The sequence below is a fragment of the Drosophila grimshawi genome, unplaced genomic scaffold (assembly GCF_018153295.1).
Source record: "Drosophila grimshawi isolate 15287-2541.00 unplaced genomic scaffold, ASM1815329v1 contig_1369, whole genome shotgun sequence".
Classification (NCBI taxonomy): domain Eukaryota; kingdom Metazoa; phylum Arthropoda; class Insecta; order Diptera; family Drosophilidae; genus Drosophila; species Drosophila grimshawi.
In genome coordinates, this window is record NW_025062891.1 from 3672574 (window position 1) to 3697115 (window position 24542).

At 40.1% G+C, this 24542-nt stretch overlaps 2 protein-coding genes across 2 annotated transcripts; one reads left to right on the top strand and one right to left on the bottom strand.

The window, feature by feature from the left end:
• Window positions 1-27: 27 nt before the first annotated feature.
• LOC6559938 lies at window positions 28-7874 on the top strand. The gene is made up of 9 exons (XM_001987246.2): window positions 28-74; window positions 384-464; window positions 545-1431; window positions 1600-3382; window positions 4892-5167; window positions 5243-6254; window positions 6319-6439; window positions 7240-7404; window positions 7473-7874. Exons 2-9 carry the CDS (start codon window positions 410-412, stop codon window positions 7623-7625), a joined length of 4452 nt encoding a protein of 1483 aa, XP_001987282.1. The 5' UTR covers window positions 28-74; window positions 384-409; the 3' UTR covers window positions 7626-7874.
• Window positions 7875-8414: 540 nt separating this feature from the next.
• On the bottom strand, window positions 8415-22982 carry LOC6559939 (FK506-binding protein 2). The gene is made up of 6 exons (XM_001987247.3): window positions 22868-22982; window positions 20545-20728; window positions 9867-9912; window positions 9567-9609; window positions 9317-9504; window positions 8415-9139 (listed from the first exon to the last, which is right to left on the bottom strand). Exons 2-6 carry the CDS (start codon window positions 20724-20726, stop codon window positions 8960-8962), a joined length of 639 nt encoding a protein of 212 aa, XP_001987283.1. The 5' UTR covers window positions 20727-20728; window positions 22868-22982; the 3' UTR covers window positions 8415-8959.
• Window positions 22983-24542: the final 1560 nt, after the last annotated feature.

Here is a 24542-nt window from a genome sequence, read left to right on the forward strand (position 1 = left end):
TCACATTCAGCTCCACTCATTTCGAACATATTTTGCAAAAGGAGAATTTGTACAAAAAGAATTGGATAAATAAGGTAATTCTGTTAATTTACGACCGAAAACGGTAGGGCAGGGTAAACGCTGATAAGGCAATTGACTGACAGTTCAGCTGCCCAACGCCTTTCAATAAGCCAATGAATCATTATTTGCTTTGTTGTCTTACTTTTTGCGTCGCTTGTGAAACGTTCGTTCTCCCTCTGCCCATCCCTCCCACCGTAGCCCCCTCTACGCCTCTACCAACCCATGACAGCCTCTGCACACACACACACAGTGAAAATATTTTTTTTTCGGGTAAAGAAAGCAAGCTGCTCTTCTCAATTCGCTTGTTACGTGTTTCGTTGCAGGCTTAAATGCAAGCCGCTTAGTCAAAATGGATCTGGTGGACATCGATCAGGTCCTGGACAATCTGGAAGCAGAGCTAAAAGGTGCGAGCAACAGCATACAACTAACGGTATATTTAACAGTTGTTTTTTTTTCTCCTCTTTTTTCTTAATTTTCTTTTTAGCGGATGAGCAACAGAGCCGCAATGCAGCCGCAACAGCAGCAGCAGCAGTTGCAGTCGCAGCAGCAGCCGCGAGTGTTGCAGCTGTGAATGTGGGCGCTGGGGAGACACGCCCACTGGGCGATGGCAGCGCTGGCGCAGCCAAAAATTTTGTTGCCGTCTCTCAGGTGTTCAACAGCCTCAACGATTATCGCAACAATGTAAAATCACTCGAAACGGAGCTGGAAACCAGGGAAAGCTACGACTGGAAGCAGACAGCTGATGAGCAGCAGCAGCAGCATTCCAGGCAGCTGGAAGTTGTCGACGATAATGATGATGAAGAAGATGATGAAGTGGTCGATGACGATGATGATGTTGATGTTGATGATGATGATGATGATGATGCGCACGAGGACATTAAAAAGTACAGCGAAGCGCAGGCAAAGCAAACGAGCAACAATAACAAATCTGGCGAGGAGCTAACGGTATCCTCCTCCGAATCATTAACCACCTCCTCGTGCTCCACCTTCTCCTCGGGTCCCTCTCCGGGCAACATAACCAACTCCGAGGAGGAGGAGGAGGAGCAGCAACAACAGCAGCAGCAGCTGCCCAAAGCAAATAATGGGGGAGAGCAGCAGGCGCAGGAGCAGGAGCCGCTAGTGGAATCGATTGCTGTGGAGGATTTGGCATTGGGTCTATCCTCCATATCGATAACCACAACGACAACAACAACATCAGCCTCACCATCCATTTTGCCAGGCGAAGTCACAGCCAGCTCAGCTCTGGGCAAGGTGCTCAACGAGCTCTCAGCGGAGACGAGCACCGAACTGGACATGCCCAGTCAACAGGCAGCCAAAAAGAATCATCTCCATGATGCAGATGATGATCTGGATACGAATAATTCACCAGTGGTGAGCTAAGCAATTATTTATTTTAATATAAAAAATACAAAAAGTAAAAGTAAAAAAGAAGAATCTTTGAATCTGCATGGATTACAGATCATCCATATATATATATATTTATTTATTTATTTATATATCAATCGGGATAAGTTTGGTTAATCTTTCTGCTCATTTCAGGAGCCGGCGCCAACGTTGGATGCAGCTTTGGGGCAACAACAACAGCAGCAGTTGCAGCCGCAGTTGCAGCAGCAGCAGCAGCGGGCGGGCGAGGAGGAGGAGTCACAGGATGTGGCGCCAAAGCGCAGTCAACCTTTAACCTTCTGCTCGACCATGGACGAAATCTCGGACACGGAACTGGACAGCATGCTGCAGGAAGTGGAGGCGGACATTGAAGAGGAGCAGCACATGGAGCAGCCAGCTGTGGCAACAACTCCAGCTGCTGCAACCAGCTCGAACACGAACTACATCCACCAGGACATGATTAAAATTGAGAATGTTGATGAGCCTGATGTCGACGATGAGCATGCTGTGCTTGAGGATGAGGATGAGGATGCTGACACTGGTGCCACGGCATCGCCCGCAACGGAGGAGGAATCGGTGCGCATCTTGTCCGAGCAGGAGACCACATCAGCGGATCCTATGAATGTGGACAACTTCTCGCAGGCATCCACTGTGGAATTTGCCGAGCTGCGAGCACACGAAACGGCGGCGCCGGAGGAGGAGCAGGAAGGATTGGCCTCACCGTTCAGTAGCAGTGCCAGCGATACTGATTCGCTATCTGGGCGCAAACTGGAGGAGGAGGAGGTGGAGGTGGAGGAGGGAGTGGTGCAGCTGGAGGAGCAGGAGATCATTGGTCCCGATACCGAGCAGCGACCACAGCGTCCACAGACCCTAGATCTGAATGGCGGCGGCTTTCAAACGAATGCGGGACAAACACCTCCGCCACCAACGGCGGATCAGGATCAAGATCAGTCACAGCAGCTGCAACAGCAGCAGCAGCAGCTGGCGGCAGGCGGAGAGGGTGCAGAGGTGGGTGCAGCGGAGGAGAATGGCGACGACGGCGAGGCCGATGAGAGTCCCATCTATGAGGCGGTTGGCTACAGCGATCCGCATGCCAATCTGGGCAAGGTGCCACCGATCTGGGTGCCCGACAACATGGCCACGCAGTGCATGCAGTGCCAGCAGAAGTTCACCATGATCAAGCGGCGCCACCATTGTCGCGCCTGCGGCAAAGTGCTCTGCTCCGTCTGCTGCTCGCAGCGATTCCATCTGGAGTTCGCCAACGAGCCCGAGTCGCGCGTCTGTGTCCAATGCTTCATGATACTCAGCGTACGCCAGACGGCCGCCAATGGCATCGGCGCTGGCAGTGGCGCTGGCAGCGGCGCTGGCGGCGATGCTTGCATCTCGGACATCTATGCCGGTGCCCAGCCAGCTGTGTTGCCGCCGACGCCGATGCGCACTCCAAATCCGAACAATCCGATGGAGTATTGCTCAACGATACCGCCACATCGTCAGGTGGCGGATGCCGCAGCTGCTCCGACGCCGAGCGTCATTGTGCCCGTCGGTGTGCTGAAGAAGACGGATGGCAGCTCCTCGAACTCGTCCAGCTCCGATGGCAAGAAGGGTCGCAAGCGCAAGAGTGTCATGTTCAGCGATGGCATCGCACCCGGCAGCGAACTGGCCAGCACCATGGAGCAGCAGTGGGGCGAGGCCAAGCAGCCGCGTCGCGGTGTCCAGCGCAGCAGCAACAGCAGCGGCTCCTCCCAGAAGCCGCCCACTCCCGGCGCCTCCTCCAGTGGCAGTGGCAGTGGCAGTGGCAATGGAGGCGCCAGCAGCGGCAGCAGTATTGATACCAACACCACCTTGGGCCTGGTCGCCCAGCTGTTCCGTGGCTCCATACCGCCCACGGCAGCGGCAGCAACGCTCCAGGCAGCCACAGCGGGCAGCCAAGAGTCAAGCGGTAAGCCAAGGAAATCATTTCGAATTTTTTATGCTAGAATGACACTTGCTTAAAGTGGGGAATGAAAAGAAAACTTCAATTTCAATTTCAACTTTAATTTATTTTAATTTAATTTTCCATTTTTTCATATAGACAGATTTAAGATATTTATAAAAGCTTCAGCTTGATAAATTAATTCGTTTACAAAAGTTGAATAGATGATTTTTAATAATATATTAATATTTATTACAAAATAAATAATGAATTAATAATTAAATGTTGATTAGAATTTCAGTTTAATTGCATTACTTTTTCTATGCCTTAATTTATATTAGACTGAATAAGATATTTATTTAATTTGTTTTATGTGTTTAAAATGTCATCAAATTTTAATCAGCGAATTGGTTCGCATCAGTTTAAAGATAAATTCCAAAAATTTTAATTTAAATTTATAAATTTTGTGATTTTTATTAACAATTATCAATTATTTGGCATTTAAAGAATTATCTCTAGAAAATGATTGAAAGAAAATTGAATATCAAGCAAATATCAACTTCGAGTATTTATTAAAATATATAATTAATTTAGTTGACCAATAATATATATATAACATATTAAAACTCTTTAATTTATATAAAATATGTTTAGATTTAAGTTGAATCCTTTGAAAATATCATATTTATTTATTTAAATATTTAATTAATTTCCTTTCAATTATAAGTCATATATCATTAGATTAAAATATAACTATATTCTTTAAGGTATCAGGTCTCATACAAATATCCTTCTGTCATAAGATTTAATTATATATTTACTTGATTTCCTTTTCCATTATCCTTTTACTGATCCCATTCCCTTTGCAATACCAAAAAGTGTTTGTAAATTGACTCAATTTTCAACTCTTTACTTAATTTAATTGATTTCCCTTTCAAATAGTAAATTAGATTTAAAAATACCTTTGGATTATAGTTTCTCGACAATCTGAAGATCTTCTAAGCTAAATTCCATTCAAATATTATTCTAGCGAATCAATTGTATATTTAATCGATGTCCTTTTCCGACTTAACTCTTTTTAGCGCAATTGATTTGCTTTTCCAATAATAAATTATTATTTAAAGTATATCAAATATATTTTAAATATGCTTGAAATAAAGTTCTTGCAAATAACATTCTGGAAAATATTAAATATATATTTACTTGATTTTAGTTACTAAAATACTATTTTAAATTGACTCAACTTAATTATTTTTTAGTCAAATTGAGTTGCTATTCACAACTTAATTTAAACCAATTAATTTATTTAACATATTTTTATAATGCACTTGAAATTGTTCTCTAAAAACTTTAAAGTCAAAATTCATTTAAAGTATATTAAATATAAGATATTTTTAGATTATTTAAAATATGAAATCTGTTTAAATTGAAGTTTTCTACATTCTCCTGACTTTTAAGCTAAATTTAATTTAATTTAATTATATATTTAATTGTAAATTGACTCAGTTAACAATTCTACTTAATTTTTTATTGTAGCTGGTCGCAACACAGCGCAGAGTTCGCCGCGCCACAAAGTGGAGGTGCAACGGTCGCGCAAGTTGCCACCGAGCGATGCACAGGGCTGCTGCATACCCAGCGAGGAGAACTCGCTGCCACCGATCTGTGTCGGCAGTCGCGAGGGCAGTAATCTTAACTGTGATGTGGAGTACAAGGAGGTGCGCAACGATGCGGATCTCATCGAGCGTTTGCAACGCGAAACGCTCAAGTTCATTCTGAAGAACAATTTCTATGTGCTCGTCAAGGTGGTCAACAGTGAGTAGTCAATCACATTTACCATGTCACCTGTCCGACTTTGTTGTTAATCCTCTCATGAAATCACAATTTCAGTGAGTTGCTGCATGAATCGCTGGGTGCTGAACTTCACCACGTCCGGGCTGCATCATGTGGGCAACGATGAGTTGATCATCTTGCTGGAAATCAAGCCACCGCCGGCAGCGGCTGGTGCATCGGTGCCGCGTGATATATTCCAGCATCTGTTCGAGATCTATGTGGAGGCGGAGTGTGCACGCAGCAGCACACAGGAGCTGGCGTTCACCAGTCCGCGGAATGCCAACTTTTTGGGCTCACGGGAGCATGGCGGCTTCATTTACATCCGACCGACGTATCAGTGTCTGCAGGGCGTGATTGTGCCCGAGAATCCGTATCTGGTTGGGGTGCTCATCCATCGGCACGAAGTGCCCTGGGCCAAGGTGTTGCCGTTGCGCCTTATCCTGCGCCTGGGCGCCCAATATCGCTACTATCCATGTCCGCTGATCTCGGTGCGCAATCGTGAGTCCGTCTACGGTGAGATTGCCCAAACGATCATCAATTTCCTGGTCGATTTTCGCAACTATTCGTATTCACTGCCCGCGATACGCGGCCTCTACATCCACATGGAGGAGCGACAGACGACGGTGATAATACCGCGATATCGCCAGAACGATGTCATCAAGGCGATCAACAATGCCACCGATCACATCCTCGCCTTTGCTGGCAACTTCTCCAAAGTGGCCGATGGCCATTTGGTGTGCATGCAGAACACCAACGATGATCGGTCCGAGATGTATGCCTATTCCACGCAGGCAATCAATATACAAGGACAGCCCCGTAAAATAACCGGCGCCAGTTTCTTTGTGCTCAACGAGGCATTGAAGAGCAGCAGCGGCCTATCGGGCAAGTGCAGCATTGTTGAGGACGGCCTCATGGTCCAAATTATGCCCGCCAAAATGGAGGAAGTGCGTCAGGCGTTGCGCAATCAAACCGATATCGAAATTGTCTGCGGTCCCATTGCGGCCAGCGACGAACAGAGCGAAATTGTCAGCATCAAATGGGTGGATACTGATCGGGAAATCAATGTGGGGTAAGCACTGCAACACTTTCCATATTACTCTTAACTTGGCTAACACAACTCTTCCACAAAACAGCGTCAAGTCGCCCATCGATGACAAGCCCATGGATGGTATTGCCAACATGCGTGTGCATGCCAGCTTCAACTATTCCAATACCAATTATGCAATACGCCTCAGCGATATATTCATTGTCAAAGTGAGTAGGATTTGTAGCCACATTCAGGCTGTCAACGATCTAAACGAGTTGGCTTAAAGCTCACAGTTTGTATTAATTATGTGGCAATTGTTTTAAGTGCTGACAAGGCTTGAAGCAGTTTTAGAGAACTTCATTTTATACAACAAATGCTTCCGTTAAACTTAAAGACATTTGTGATAAGTATTGTTTGCTCTTTTTAAGAAGCACACAGCTACTAATTCTTAAACTAATATATATATTATTAAGTTATTACTTAGTAGATTAACTAAATAATCAAGATCACTTAACTTAGATAAGTTTGTCAAATGGGAAAGAGTGCTGCAGGTGCTTGAGATTATTTTAGAGCTTCAAGATAGTTTTGATAATGTAATTGTTTTATTACTTTGTAGTCTAACTAAACAATCAACTTGTGTTATCTGAGCCTTAAGCCATGTTTGTCACATGGCACAAAGTGCTAAAGAGACTTTAATTTGTTTTTGAGAACCTAATTTCATACAACGAAATTAATTTAATTTACTTTAATGAAACCAATTTCTCGCTCTTGTTTATAAAAACCTTGAAAGTTCTTAATTTTTATATTACTTAGTTGATTAAATTTAATTATTGTGCAGAATTAAGCTCACTTGTGTCATCTTCAAGCAAAGTTTGTCAGTTTGAGGCTGGAATTGGTTTTAGAGAACTTAATTTTAAGCAAAGCCAGTTTCTGTTAAGCTTCCAAATAGTTTTGCTGTAAGCATTAATTAATTGAATTTAAATTTGTTATTAATCGTTGATACTTTTCTCATTATTTGTTGTTGTAGTGCGAAGATTGGTATGCCACAAATGGCAACAACTATGCGGATATCACGCGCATCGCAGAGCAGCTGGCGAGAAGTGCTTCGATGGCGCTGCTACCATTTCTCGATCTGCTCGCCGCGGCGGGCACCAACAAGCTGGCACTGCGCGCCACACTCGACCAGGAGAACGTAAGTGCAACGAAACTGACTCAACTCTTCTCAACTGTCAACTGTCAACAATTTTCGCACAATTTCAGGTGTGCTACGAGGCCGGTGCAAGGGGCAGCAAACTGCCGCCGCTTTATATGAATGCACTCGATAATCATCTGATTGCCACGCTGCACGGCGAATCGTCTGGCATTCAGGATCCTATTATATTGGAACTGGTTTTCTACATACTAAACGCCTAAAAGCCTTTGTGCAATTACTGCTGCTGGATCTTTATGGAGCCACTCTCCCCACTCCCCACTATCCCCTACGATCGTAAATTTCTAACCACGCCTAGCTCTGTAAGCCTTCCCCTCTCCACCCCTCTCCTTTACTCCTCAATTAATCGTTATACGTATTCTCCGCTGGCTGGTTTGCAATGGGAGCGGATGATGCTGCAGTTACTGTATATAATTAATTAGTACATGATAAATATATTATCGGTGTTTTTCTATTGTTTGTTTTATCTCATCTCGTTTCTACGCCTCATTCCGCTCCCCTTCACAATGCCGTCGTCGTAAACATTTTGTAATTTTCAATGTTTTTTTTTCTATATAATAATCTCTGACGGCGTTTGGCAGCCCCTGCAATTTTTAAATGTTTATCAATTTGTTTACGATTAGCGAAAAAAGAAAAACTAAAATGCAAACAAAAAAACTTATTTGTAAATGATGTTCTTTATTATATCCGTGTATATTTTCGATTTGAATATAAATAACGACTATATAACTGTTAAAAATCTATACGCATTCATTGGGAAACGAAATTCCAGAAACATTTTTCATTTTTGGGGATAATCAAAAATATTTTAGAAACACTTTTTGCTTTTCTACAAATTGTTGCTTGGACTGAAAACAGAAATTATAACTAAATATATTTAGCAGCTTTTAATAAACTATTTTATCTAGTAATTCCTATTTTGGATAGCAACTGATTCTGTTATTAATCTTATCTTACCCAGTTATTCCGATCATCAAAACACATTTGTTAAATTATTGTGAAAATTGTTTATTAATTTTACTTTTCCACTTGTACACAACTTAAAGAAAATGTTTCAGTTGGCAGACGACACAACACAAATAAGTTACAAACTTTAATATAACAACCTATAAATGTATATAAAAAAGATATAACGCATCCATTGAGCATTCCCAGCATATACAAAAAACTGGGACAATTGAATCGAAGTGGAAGAGAGTTGTTACAAAAATTGCTTAACATCCTATTTATAAATACATATATGTGTATGGGTAATATGTATATACAGATATGAATGATATTGCCAAAAATGATATATTCCACTAATAGCGCCCCCAAAGTGGAGAGGGGGGAGTGAGTTGTAAAGGGGGGCGTCAGTCCACTCGTTCTTTCCAATTTCGGAATATGTGTGTATTTTCTTGTCGTTGTTGTCTGTTAATGTGTCGCATATTGTTGGTTTTTAGATTTGTTTTTGCTTTTGTTTTTTTTCTTCTCTTTTGTATTTATACATAGATAGTTATAGATAGATATAACTTAAGCACTTGTCCTAGTCGAGGCTCTACAGCTCGTCATGCTTCGGACCGGAGAATTCAGCGTGCGAGATGAAACCGTTCTTGTCCTTATCCTCGTGCTGGAAAATCTCCTCGACCAGCTTATCGTTCTCCTGCAGCATGTTCTTCAGCTCATCGGAATCCTGACCCTCCACAGCCGTCATTTGCTTCTTCAGATATTCACTGACCTAAGCCGTTCACAAGCAAAGAGAGGTAAATCGGTTAGGAATATGCATTTTGATGTTGCAAATATGAAGAATATGAGGTGGTTAGTAGCCAAACCGATACCCACGGATATATCACATATATAGAGTGTACAACTAAAACAATACTGATAAATGTGCGATCCATACATAGACGATTACCTCTTCGCGGCTCAGCTGCTTGTCGGCATTCTCATCGATCTCCTTGAACACATTCGTGGTGGGTGGCGCATTGCCAATGTTGATCAGCTCCACGTCGAAGAGCAGCGTTGCCTTGCCCGGAATCACATTGCCAGCACCCTGGTCGCCATAGCCCAAATGGGGCGGAATTGTCAGCTTACGTTTCTCGCCTGCAAACAATAAATTCTATTTAAAAGGCGCTTTTATGGACTCGGAATCATTCTAAACTTACCAACACACATGTCGAGCAGACCCTGGTCCCAGCCTTTGATGACCTGTGAATGCAAAAAATGACGAATTAAATCGAATTTTAATCTAGACTAAATGTAGAAAATGAGAATTGCCTACTTTCTACAAGTTTGCCACTTTTAATCAGATTGTAAAACATTTTATTCTATAAAAGTTTCTATGATTCATAGCTGATAACAATTTTTGTAGCAATTAATTTAACATTTTATTGACTTTAATCTGCTATCGAAATCTGATTAGATGAAATCTGAATTTAGTTTCTCAACTGGACAGTTTAACTCACCTGGCCAGCGCCCAATTGGAATGTGAAGGGTTGGTCCCGGTCGAAGCTGTAAAAAACGCAGAGAGAGAAGAAAGATAAGCGTGAGTTGAGCGATAAAAAAGAGTTGCAGACAAATTGTTGGACGCTTGTTAGTCGCCAAGTTTGAAGTGCAGCTTGTTTTTGGAGAGGTGTGGCATGCAAAGACAGCTAGAGTGTTGTTCACACACACACAACACACACACACACTCAAACAGACTACACATTTATCACACACACACACACACATAGACATTGTCAACGGGCTGCAGTTCGCACATAATCAAGAGTCAAGCCACAAAAAAAAAAAGAAACAAAAAACACATTTTAAAACAATACATCATTTTTTATGTCTGCTTGGGGCTGGGGTTGGGTTTGTTGTTGTTGTTGTTGTTTTTGGCTGCTGTGTTGGGTTTTAAAATGCGCTCAACAAACGCGAAATTATTTGTTTGATGGCCCTGCTTCCGACGCTGCTTAAGTTGAGCGAATTACTTTAATTTGTAACGCACAAATAAAAGACGACATCCCTTAGACTTACATCCCGGCACACCTTATCATAATCAGCTGTTCAGGTATGCATGAAAACAGCCCCGCACCCCGCCAGATATCGGGGAGACTTGAGTATGATGTATGATGTATGATGTGTGGCACAGTTGCAATGAAATACAGTCATTATAATTTGATGATTATTATATGCTGTTTACGAGCACACATTCCATATATGAATAGACTTTAAAATATCACATTAAAATAACCACAAAGTTGGACACTTACAGAAGATAATGTCAACTTCCATGGGAAGTCTCTAAAAAGTACGAGTAAAGAATCAGAATATGGAATCAGTCAGATTTTACAAGCTGAATTCGTATTTTGATTAAAGTTTGCCTTGCTAGCGGCAAATACACTTGAATTTTGATATCAATATTCGATGCGAGAAATCTGTCAATTGTATTTTTTGCATATTTTCCAACTACAACTTGGATTTTTCAGCTTGAACTTGAATAATAAATGTGTGCATTTTTCGGGGATTCCCCTGGTGAAATGAACTTGCAATTGGAAATGTGTCACTTGGGCATGCCTAGAAAGAAAACTTTCGAGTCTGTTCCTGTTCCCGTTGTTGTTGTTGTTGTTTGTATTTGGAAAACTTTGCGACTTTGTCTGTTGTGTAAAACTTGTGTGGCTCCCTCCTCCCTCCCCTCGCCTTACCCGAAGACCTATCCCCAGTTGACGATCATTTTTTAATGAGCCAAAGAGCTGCAAGCGCCTTACAGATTATTGCAACAAGCCCAACAAATGATTAACAAAGACACACGACACAGCACGCAGCACGCAGCACGCAGGACGCAGGACACCCACATGAAGCGTTGCTGACGACACTTTGGGGCTGGCAAAAAGTTCTCAACAAAATTCTATTGCCTCATTCCCCCTGCCGCCACCCCCTCCTCCACCAGCTATCTCCCTTTTTTCCGCGGTGTCTGTTAAATATTTTATGTACATCTCTTGGGCATTTTGCAAACATTTTTACATGCTGTTTGCTGCTGGTTTGCTGCTGGTTTGCTGCCTGTTTGCCGCTTATTTTTTGTTGCGCGGAATCACAAGTTGTGCCAGCTCATGATGATGGCATGCGAATTGGCATTGCCCGTGGAATAATCCAACCAACCGAAAAAGTGCTACCTACTCAAGTGCTCCAAGCTCCAAGGAGTTGGAGCGTAACCAAAGTGTCGTCCGCATGCTCGCGACCAGCCTCGTCGTCCTTGTGGCTTTCGCTGCTCAAGTGCTGCAAATCTCTTGATGAAATAAAAAACCCCACAACATTTGTCTGCCAACAAAAACAAAAATAAATACAAATAAAACAAGCAGCGAAAGGTGTTTGTCTATTTGCACTTTGAATACTCTTGCGAATAACTGAAATATGGAAATCTGTTTTTATTTTTTATCAGCACCCATCTTGCAGGAGATCGTCGCTATATATATTTTAAATATATCTTTCTCTTTACTTTATTCACTGATTCAGGAAGAGATTTATTTGTGAATCTCTGACGAAAAGTCGCAGTATAAAATATAAAAAAACATTTGACCAGCAACCAGAGAAAGACTTTTTTTACATACAACATAAAGAGAGAATAATAAACAATAGCTTTATATAATATTTTAATATCGTCATAACATGTAACTCGATTTCTGATTGAGCAATGCAAAAAATTAAACTAAAAAAAGACTAGCTGGACTTGTTTTAAAGCCACTTAACTTATGCTTTATGTATTATACTAAATTATAGTATTATCATAGCATATAGAATCCCAAGAATTTGTTCAACTGATCAGTTCTATATACAACTACTTAACTACATATAACACATATATACTTTAACATACGTAAGCAAAATAAGAAGCAGAAAAATAACCCATGCAAAAATTGTTGTAACCCTTGCGGCAAGTGTATCCAAAAATGGCAAGCAAATGTCAAGCAGCAGCCACAAATACACAACACGCGGGGCGCTCTTCAGTTGTGCATGTTTGTCGGGGATTACGGCCTTTAAGACACACACACACACACACACACACTCACACACAGACCCACAACAACCCCACCCACTTGAGACCCAGCCTCCACCTCCTCCACTTGCTCCCCCCCTTGTACCAATCGCAGACGCTACTCGACGCTTGGCTGTGAATTTTTATTGCATTATTTTCCATGAATTTCTAGTAATATGTGAAAATTTTATAGCGCCTCGCATATGTGTCTGTCTTTATATCTGTCTGACGGTTTGTCTCTTCGGGTTACTCTGACTCAGCACGCACAGGTGATTGGGGGATTGTGGGATTTCGAGAGGGAGGAGCGGGGAGCGGGGAGCGGGGAGCAGACTTACATGAATCCTGCTAATTTATTCGATTCACAGCAATAAATGTGAGCTAAAGAAAGCCGCTTGTCACGGCTTATATCACTGATCAATGTTAATTGTTATGAGTGGGCGCAAGAAAAGACAATATACTGTTTTTTTTTTTGGAGTGTAGAGAGGCGAGAGAAGCTCTCCCAACTCAGGTAAATAGAGTAGACTTCAAGCTGTATAACAGGGACTGCTGCAGAAGCTGCAAGGAGAAGGAAGTAAAAAGATCTCCAGAACAGTTCTCGGAACTAGCCAAGAAGCGATAAGCCACCCTGGGAAGCCCCCTTATTAGCCAACTCAGTTAGTAAATTTAGGAACAAGTTAAGCAAGAAGATGTTGTTGCCTAGACACACATGGAAGCACTCAATCCAAAGAAATATTACAAAATATGTTAGACTTTTACAAGAACTGACTTAAATAAAAATAAATAATTAAATACACAACTAATTAGCCTTATTTAAAATGTATTTACAGCATTAATTTTGTTAACTGAAATATCCGAAAATGTTTTTGGTGCCTTACATCTGTAAAAATGTAAATTTAAAAACGCTTTAAATGCCGCTTTGTACAAATGATTAAGCCACAATTAAAGCGTTTAAGGGCGCACAATGCGCTGAATAAATTAATAAAAATCGTTTAAATGTGTTGATTGTTTCAGTCAACCAACTACATGTCCAATAGCCATGTATCCGTCGCCAGCCTCGCCTCGCCGGCACAACTGGTCGCCAAGCATGCAAAATTGATGAAGCTGCACGGCTGACGCAACGGCAAATAAACTGCCAGCTTGGAGAGCCAACTGGAGAGGGTGGCTCTGGGTGGGCTGGCCTGAGCTGGTGGGTCACTCAATTGCACAGGTGTTTTTTTTGTTTTTGAAAACTGGACACGGCAGCAGCTGAAGCAGCTTGAGCAACAAATGTTGTTTGTGCGAATTGCGTGCGTTTGCTGCGCGTTTTGCGTCGATTTGGAGGAAAGGTTTGCTTTTCATGAGCCGCGCATTATCATCAAGTCAAACAGCAAATGTAAACTCATTTTTTGTTGCTGTGCCGTTGCTGTGCTGGCATCACTAAATATTTAATAAGTTTCGATTTCATTCGGCTTGGGAGAGACCAGCCCAGCAATGCCATTGGAATTTTTATGCATTCGAACGCATTTAAAATGCAGCTCAATGGCCAAAAAGAGCGAGAGGCGCAGAGAGATGGGCAACATCCGTTTAAGCCATTACGTGATTCGCAATCCGAGAGAAAGGGCAGAGGAAGTGAAGCGAGTGTGAGTTAGGCTGCTAAATCATACCATGCCACTAGCTACACACACACACACAGAGACACACACACAGTCGCCTTTCAATCCAATCAAATTGAATCCTTTTGCCTGGGCGCCCATTGATGACCTCGTTTTATGTGCGTCGTTGTCCGAAGTTATAAAATCAAATATGCGTCCACAAAACCTCAACGGTACCTCGAAGCGACAAGTTGCCACCGAAATAAAGAGGCATAAATAAAAAGAGAAGAAAAAAAAACAAAAAAAAACACAAGAAACGCCAGCGATTAAGCCTTGCAACACAGCACAAGGCGCAGTTTTGTCTGTTTTGCCTCGGACTCGAAACTTTGCTCGATGTGCGAACAATTCGCAGCTGGCTCAAGTTTTGAGGGCCGCACACAATTTATGCAACCGCTGTGCGGCAGCATCACGTGCCACCTATACGAATTGTTGCAGACCTCTTCTCTTTATTTATTTTTTTGTTATTTTTTTTTGAAACAGTCAAGAAATGCGAGGAAAAGAGCATATTTTGCAGCAAGCACATTAATTATTTAAGCTATCTACGAATGTGCGCAGCAACTGAAGACGTTTTCCATTTTTTGGCAATTTTTTTTGTAAAAAAAGAAAAGAAAAAGAAATCGAAACGCCAGACGCTGCTGGTAGGGGTAGACTTGGGTGTCTACCACTGTGGTCGTCTATATTAGTAATGAATGTAAATTAAATGTAAGCTTTCTTATTATTACATAATCATTTCGATTCAATTTTAATTTGAAATACAAATTTATTTCATTTGGTTTTTAATTTAAAATTTAATTTATTATTTATTTAATTGATGTATCAGAAATCACCAAGGAATAATGCTAACTGAAAGCTGGTCTATATTAGTGATGAATGTAAATTAAATGTAAGCTTTATTATTATTAATTAATCACTTCGAAATGTATTCAATTTTAATTTGAAATACAAATTTATTTCATTTGGTTATTAATTTAAAATTTAGTTTATTATTTATTTAATTGATGTATAAGAAAACACCAAGGAATAATGCTAAATGAAAGCTAGGAGCTTGTTCAACTTGGAATTGATAATCTTGCACAGAAAACGCATTTTGCGCCATTGTATTGCGAGTGTGGCAGCAACATTAACTGATTGCCGCATATGGTAATGAGCTTGTCGTTGCAAGCGTCGCTCGTACTTTTCCTCCTTCCGACTGCAAAACTGAACTGATCATTAAGTACTCATAAGTGTTTCCTCAGCAGCAAGAGCGAAATTGTGCCAAGGTGCCGATATCAGATCAGAGATCCACTCAAGCCTGACGCCCATTGCCTGCCTGCCAGCAAGCCAGAAAAAAATACAGCAAACTTGTCATGGCCAACGCATTTTGTTGCGTTGTTGCTTTGTTGCCTGCCTGCCTGCCTGTCGCATCTTTCCTGCTTTTTGGCCACACTAATTGTGTGTGTGGAGTGCAAAAACTAAACTGAAGTTGAACTGAAACTGGTGACAGTCAAGGTTGTCTGCCTTGGCTAATGGTTATGTGGCTAAGAAAAACTTTCACTTTGTAGCAGTTGTGTGTTTACGACTGTTGTTTGCCTTATTTTTACGCGCTCCGCTTTTGGGCATTAAATTGCACTTGACGCAGTCAACGTTGGTGCCACATACAAATCATGCAAACACAACGACGACGACGACGACGACGACAGCGCGTAAGATATGACTCGAAGAGATTGGGTGTGGGTCTAAAGTGGAACTTGCAACTGGACTGCCAGTCTGCCTCTTGTCAAAAATTGTGTTCGTGCAATATGCTGCAAGTTGCAGTTGTGCCGCGTATACCCTGCTGCCTGCTGCCTGCCACTTGCCAGTTGCAAATTGCAATTTTAATAGTCTACAAGATGCAATGCGCTTCGCAAAAGTTCAAGTTGCCTTTCCCTTCTCTCTATAAATATATATATCTCTCTCTCTCTCTTTTGAGTTGCCACGTGGCGTATGCGTAATAAATTGCAAGTGCAGTTCATTTCTTTCTTTAGTCTGGCATTTGAATTATCTGCCTTCATTTATTTCATTTACTTTTCAACGAAAAACTCATATTTTATTAGACCAATTTGGTATATTAAATTTATCGGCCGTCTTCTCCTAAATTCCTCTTATTTTAAGCTTTTCACACTTGAAGAAAACTAACTCGAATTAATTGTAATATTATACTACTATTTCAATTATAAAATAAAACTTATTTCATCAATTAATCATTTAGGATGAATGCTTAGAGTTTTAATAATTAGGAAATCAGTTTGATATCAATTTTTTTTCTGTTTTGTCTTTTATAACATTTTATATTTAACATCTTAAATAATTTCATGGGTTTTACAAAATAAAATTTAAAAAATTTTTTTGTCATATGTATAAAAGTTTTTAGTTAAGAAAAAGGTTATTAAATACCAAATTTTGTAGAATAAAAAAATAAAACTGGGAGTTTTATGGCTTCTGGTTTTTCTTATCCTTCAATTTTAAATATAATAATATATATAATTATTAATTTAATATCATATATAATTTAATATCATATTGAAATGCTTTTGTGTATTTGAAGCTATAGCAAATAACAGCTAATTATTTGGAATATATTTTTCTAGTTGCACTTTTGAAGGCGCATCTCCATTTTCAACTGGGTATCCTTTCCACGCACACAATTTCTTAAAGAAAGTATCAAATTCAGCAGCCGGCAAGCAGATAACAAATTAATTTTTCGTGCACAATGACAACAGTCTCTCGAGTCTCTGCGACAGAGGTGTGGGCGTGGCAAGAGACATAAGCACATATATCATATGAGGTGAAACGGGGTAGAAGAAGGAGAAGGAGAAGGAGAAGAAGTTGCTCATGTTACGCGTCAGGCTGATTAGAATATAGCGGAACGACTGCATTATTTATGCCAGTCAAATTAAGGTCTGCGGGTCAAAGGCTGGTCGCATGTACCTGTCTACTCTGCTACTGCTACTGCTACTGTAGCTGGCAGGCTGGCTGCCTGGCTGGCAGAGGAGCGACAGCATCAACTAGAGCAGCCAGAGAAACTCCATTGACAAAGTGTGGGCGCACGTGACGAGGCAGTGCCAATGACAGGTGGATGAGTATAGTTGCTGTGGCTCCTTTCTGGCCAGCCAGCCAGCCAGCCAGCCAGCCAGCCAGCCTGAATGTCAGGCCACAACAATGAAAATAAAAGGAGCCAGGCACGTGACAGGACTCGCTCCACGCTCATTATTGCATAAGTTATCGACTAGCCGAAGGGCCCCCTCTTCAATGTCAATTTAACTGTAGAAGCTCGCGAAATGAAATTAGTTGGCCAGCTGTAGTAGTAGTAGTAGTAGTAGTCGAAGCAAGTCTTGTAATCCTTTTAATGTCCAGTGAGGCACGTATGCAATAAGGCAGCAAACTGCATGCAACAATTATTTTTCCATACCGAAACCTATTCTAATTGAATATATATTTGCAATCATTCAATCCATCTCAGCGTGTGTTTAACAATGTTTTCTTTTACTTAATTGAAGTTGACAGCCAAATCAATTAAAAACTGGTCGCTGAAATGATTCACAATTCACAAGGGGTTCTCAAATCCTTCGTTGAGATATGTTTTAGAAAATATGTGTGTGGTCGACTGAGAGAGTCGATCTCCTTTCACCTGCTTATGCTTGCCCGATTATCCTTGCTGTAAAGAAGCATTCGGCATGCTGCCTGCAAATGGCATCTTCAATAGGCAATCGAGCTGCCATTGAAAGGCGAAAGGCTTGTCAAATGCACAAAGAGGCCGTTTCTCTGTTTCGCCCTCATCTGCACTTAAGCCTTTCAGTTTGGTATCTGCAGCTTTTTAATTAGCTGGCGGCAGGCAGTGAAAAAATACATATATATAGACTGTAGCAAGGTAGCTAATTTCCGGCGTTCTTGGCTTAACCAAAACAGAAAAAAAATACAAAAATTCGCACAAAATAAAAGAAAGAAACACTTTAAAGTTAAGCAGCGTATTCAACGCTTCAGGCTGAGTGTGCTTCCAAAGAATTTTGCATACGAAGAACTGGAAGCTGTCCTCTTTTCATACCGGCAAAGCATCCTTCGCTGCCTGCACTGGGAAGCCTGGCAAAGTGCCTGCCTGTCGCTTTGGTTAAGTGCGGCGAGGCATTTAAGCCAATGCTGCTCAGAGAATGGGTGCATTTAGCAAATGTTGACTTCAGCAACAAGTGGCTGGCTGGCAGAGAAGTGGGAGGCAGAGAAGGGGGGAGGGATGGGCTGGCAATGCTGGCAACGAAGGACATCTTTTTGGGACGACGCACTGATTGAGTTAGAGTTCGGGTCGAGACCTGAGTTGGCAGCACGCTAAATTAAACAGCAATTGCAAACTTTCAACACAAACTTTCAGATAATTTGTGAATCATTCTCTCTCTCTCTCTCTCTCTATCTATCTCTATCTTATCAGGTGTGTGTGTGTGTGTGTGTGTGTTGACAGGTATAGACAGAGCTAGACAGTGTGTGTGTGTTTGTGTGTGTGTGTCTTGTGTTTTGTTTAGCATATGTGCCAAATCGTATTAGAAAAACGATTTCCTGCACAAAAGACTCAATTTTGGAACCGCTTTAGTCCCTGTTATGCAATCAAAATATAAAAAACATTGTCACATAAATCAAATCAAATGTATTAAATAGAAATATAACTAAATATTCCACATTGAAAGAAACAAGAAAGAACGGCTTGATGACTTGGTGACTCTTGTAGACTGGACTGGACTTAAATTAAACGACATCTAAACTTCTAAAAACCGACTGATTGTTGCTACGAAAGTTATATGATATATATAGTATTGATTGTTGTCGAAATGAGAGGTTGGTTTCTTGAAAAACTCTTCTTATGGGAGCTAAACGATATATTAGAACGATCTCAATGATTTAAGGATCATATTAATATTAATCATATCAATAATAATAATTCAACAAAAAAGATGTGTGAACAAAAACTCCACTTTCAGCCGGTTGTTCCTATGGGAGCTATAAGATGTACTAGTTCGATCTGGATAATTTTTAGTCCAAGTGTGAGAAGCATTATTAAAATATGCGTATTTTAAATTTGGTTTAGATATCTTGTTAAACTAAAAAGTATTTTATACTGCAACTCATTTTTCGACCGACTCTTCCTATGACGGCTATATGATATAATGTCCGGCTACTGCCTGTTCCAACATATATGTTTTGCCTGCAACAAAAAGTCGGTCATATGCCAAGTCTGCTTGAGATAACTTCAGAGCTGAGGAACTCATTTCCCTAGAAACATACGAATATTGTTATATATCCCGTACTTTATGTGCTCGAAGACGTTACAAACTTATCGACGAAATTATAAATGATAGAAATCATAGATAAATGAATAAAATAATAAGACAAAACTTTCTTTTTACTTTATAAATGTTGAAATTAACGAATTTTCTAAAAATAGCGTGGTTCATTATAAGTTACCAATGAATAGATGAATACGGAAACAGAAGTGATGTCACCCATTCCACGTCTATTGTAAATCATATTGGAGACCGCCCCATGCTAAAATCATAGTTTTTATTTCATATTCAGCAGCAATCTGGTATATTAGGTTCTCTACACTATTTAAGCTTATCTATGCCTACAAATACATATTCACATAAATGTAGCACATATTGTGCTTTTACCAGATTTAATTGTAGTTTGTTTCGCCAGTTTATTCATATGTATGAAGATAAGGACAAAATTGATAATGATGGGAATGCAGCGCCCGTCAAATTGATTACATTCTTAATATAGAATTTCAGCGGAGTTTTGGGTAATTTGGTGGCCAAGAGGGAGAGGAGGGGGGGGGGGGGGTTGTAGTGAGCAACATGTGTGTAAAAGTGACCCAACGACAGACAACAGAAATTTAATATTTTTAACAAAGATTTGGGCTTTAATTGACTTGGCCTGCGGCGCATGGAGTGTACACAAAATTACCCAAATTGAAAATACATTTTTAAGCCGCTGATAAGAAAAGAAATATATATACAAATTGAGAAAAATCATTTAAGTTCTTTCACTCTCTCTTCTGAGGGGAAAAACAAAGACTTTTCATAAGTTTTTCACCCCATGCATAATGTATACTTAATATAAATTCGGGCAAAAGTGAAGCAACTGCAACAAATGTGGCATAGCAGCGATTGACGTGGCCGCCAAAATGCATTGTCAACAACAACAACAACAGCAGCAACAACAACAACAACAATAAACAACAGCAACAAACAAAAAGCGTATGGAAAATGCTGGCCAACAATTGAGATCGCTTATCAGTTGGCGTCTAATTTACGACAATGAGCCGCCATCGAAGCCTATGCGGCACACGCTTAATCCCCAATGTGCGTGTGTGTGTGTGTGTTCGAGTATGTGTGCGAGTGTGTGTATATACACATATGACTCTATGCAGAATAAGTACGCGGTTCAGCTTTAATGCGTTGAACTCGTGACATTATAAAAGTGTGTGTTGCAACTTACCTCGAATCGAATTTCTTGCCATCGGCTTGCAGTGTGCCCGTATAGTGCATGGTCAGCGAATCTCCGTTCTTTGTTTTCTGGTCACACAACTCGGGTTTGCTGATCACATCCACTTTGAGATCGCTGCAGTGAACGCCGCTGAACGCCACCAGAAGGCAGGAGAAAACGATTGATTTCAACATGGCTGCAAATGGAAATTGTTCAATTGTTTTTCATTAGATAGCTGTGAGAAAACTCATTAAACGTGGCACGGAGCTTTTACTCAGCCATAAAAATGCTTGACGTGTATACAAATTTAATAGCTTTTAAAACTGATTAAAGTTTACGACTACTAACCGAACTTATTTAGCACATTTAAGACTTAAATGATTGAAAGCGCACTTAAGCTACTTTTAATTACAGGATTTAAGGCTTTGCAGATGATTCGAAAAGTCATATTTCAATTAGATCAAGTAATGGAAAATGTACTTGAAAGCTTATAAAAAATCATTCAATTAGTAGTACATTTAAACAAATACTTGTGATCTAATTATAAACATACACTATTCAAAATTACCCAACAAAAACGAAATACAAATTAAAGAAGAGCAGCAAAAATAAGAAAAAAAAAAAAACGCAATGCGTAAAGAGTGAAAAATTGGTCATTATGCAAATCTACAATTCATTTACGGAGCCCGCTCGCTTCAGGTTTTTAGCCAACTGCAGAGGATTATGCAATGCCAAAATTACAAATTATTGCAGGTGTGTACGTGTCTGTGTGTGTGTCACTGTGTGTGTGTGTTAACGGTACGTATGCGTAATGTCCGCAAATCGCAAAAGGTGACGATGTCCATTATGGGTTAGGAAGCTCAATTTGGATTTCGAAAACTCTTCACTTAAAATTGCTTTAATTTTAAATTTATTTGTTTTTTTTTTTTTCTTTCTGTGTAGGTGTTTTTTGAATTGCAAATGAAAGCGGGGAATTGGACATCTTGGGCATTGTCAATGGCCCATTTGTAAGATTAATGCGTTGTTGAAGAAAGCGTTTCAAGAAAATGATTTGCAATATATAAACTCGACTATTATGAATGGCAATAAGATGTAAAAAAAACACATAATCACAAAACTTTCACTAATGTATGAAAGGCAGCCCCGCATATGGGCAAAGACCTGGCCACCTTACAATTGGTAACGGCACAATTGCGTGAAAAAGGCATTAACATCTTGACTCAGCTGCTTCTTCGTTTAACTTTTGTAATCATCTCATCCGATCTTTACCCATCGAGTAACCAAACTGAGTTACATAAATCAGTTATGATGTGAATGCCACGGCTAATTAAATCGACTTTTTTAATTAGATATTATATTATTTGAGATTGCTCTTTGATATTTGGATTGCTTATTAATGCAGTTATTTCGAAACAGAAAAAGTACGCATCATGCAGAGGTTATAGCTAGGAAAACTCTCTTTTTCTTGAGAAACTATCACTCTTAATTAAGAAATTAGGCAAGTTCTTCTAAGACAGCATTTCTATATTTATGTAAACTGCTAGAACCTGATATGAGAGCTTTTTTTTAATAGCTGCTAATAGATAAGGTTGTTATCATGAAATTAATCTCAAGCTTTTGGAGGCCAAGTCTTTGCAGAGAATTAAATCTTCGGCTAATGGAAGTCTGCCTTACTTTCTTGCTTTCTGGTTGTTGCTTCTTTTTGTCTTTTCTTTTTGGTGTGGCAAAACCAGTTGTGTTGTGCTGCTTTGCTCTTGTATCTTTTATTTAGTATTGTTGTTGGTGCTGCCTGACTTGAGAGGTTCACTTAAGGCCTGGTTCATTGAACTATCGCCCAAACCGTTAGGTTTTTACCAACTGGCCCAATGCAATGAGTTGCCTGCATAATTCGCAGCTGAACGCTAATAGCATAAATATTTTACATCTGTCAAAGAGGCACACGTCATGAGTTTTTCCATAGACAAAAGCAATAAAAGAGACAACAACTAACTGAAACAACAAACAAACAGCGATTAACGGAACACGACAACACTACTACTGTAGGCCGGCCGGGCAGATAAGCAAGGTCTGCTGGAATCGTTTTCGTTTTGTGAGTTTCGTTAAGTTTTCTTCGGCTGGAACGTCCCCTTATTTAATGCGCTCTCTTTCTTTTCCGCTGTGTGCGACATTCGCTGATGTGTAAAACACGATGTGCATATGAATGAAAAAGACACGCCAGCTAATCAAAGTACGCGCTTTCATTTTGTATAATTTTCATTTATAATTTTTTTTTTGTGATGTGTCTACCAATTAACAGCAGCTTTGTATGCGCACTTTGTTTACTATGTAAATATACCTTTTGTTTAGTTTTATTTATGTTTAAAACACGGATATAAACACGGCGACCAAAAAGAGCAAAACGGCGCAAGCACAACGAGAAACAACAACTGCTACGATCGACGTGCGCAAGGCAACTGATGGAATTTCGTTCGTCGCGTCGGCGTTTACTATGCTGCTTGGGAGCTTTGGACCGTTGAGCGTCAACACCAATACAACTGCACAAACACACAACGATCGACGGAGAGAGATAGAGAGAGAGAGAGAGTGATAGGCGCGAAAGAGTGCCAAAGCAAACACTTGTCCACGTAATCCAAACGAGCGGTTTAAGGCAAACGGTTAAGTTGGGCGCTGTTTATTGTGGGGCAGCAATTTAAATACATTTTTGTCTTTTAAAAACTATTAGGCAATTGAGTAAGATTCGTCATTCGATCAATTTAATAATACACTGAAAAACAAGCTCGTCTATCTGATTGAAAATATTTTAATTGTTACAAATAATTTCAACTTACATTTACTATTATTATTTTTTCACAGCCGAGTAAGAATTATTGAAATAAAATATGTGATTTAGTTTCAAACAAACCGGAAACAAAAATTATAATTTTTGAAATGAGGATAGAGCTGAGACACACACAACCTGCTCGCGCTTTGATACAATTTTAACTGGAGCAATATCGAAGCAAGGATGTTGCTGCATGTGGCAAGTTGCTGGCAACACAAGTTCATGTTGCTAAGCTTTCGCAGAAGCCACGCCCCAAAACGCATGCGCTCGAGCCACTTGGGTGGAGCTTAAATCAGCATTGTTTATTTTATTTATCAGATACAAATGAATCAATTATCTGCTACTTTATGGCTAAAATAATGAACAACTATTTATCCAATTTACTTATAGCTCAAACTAATTCAATTGCCTAAATGTTGCCAGAATGTGTTTACACAATAATTATATAAGTAAAAACAAACGACGCACCCACAAATTTCGTATAAAAACAAAATAAAACCGATTACCCCCGGGGCCCATTTTACGCCCCACTGAATGCGATTTCTAATGCAAATCAATTTGATTCAGCGAGCTCAATTTAATTAGGCATCAGGCACCAGTTGTTAACCAAATCGCAACGCGTTCGTTTTATTCGACTTAACAAATTTTGATAAATCCAGAATCATGTTGCAACAGCTACAGAGCCGACCGCAGGCATATGTCCTCAAAAGACGAGATCACAAATTTGTGGTCGAGTGCATCGATGGCATTACGAATCCTGCCTATGAACCTGATTTGGATGGGGATGCCAAATCGCCGGCTGCAGCAGCAGCCAATCAACGCAATGGCCAATCAGCATGGCGAGTATATAACTTGACACACACACACACAAAATCACATAATGCAAAGTATTTTAAAAATCTAGAAAAAACACACTCTTCTCAAGCATTTTCAAGTTCAAGTTTTTTTTTTTAAATATGTCCAAGCACGTGAAAACTTAAAATAATATTAAAAGCAAAGGCGGCGCTGATTTCATTAATAATTAAAATTTGCCAGGCTTTTTTTCTGAATTATAATATTAATTTAAGTATAACATGCACTTCATATCAGTCGAGTTGTTCCGACTCGAATCTAATTTTAAGCTTCAATATTTGACATATTTTTTAAAGCATAATTTTCAAGTTTTTCGGATTTCTTAAAACGAGAAATC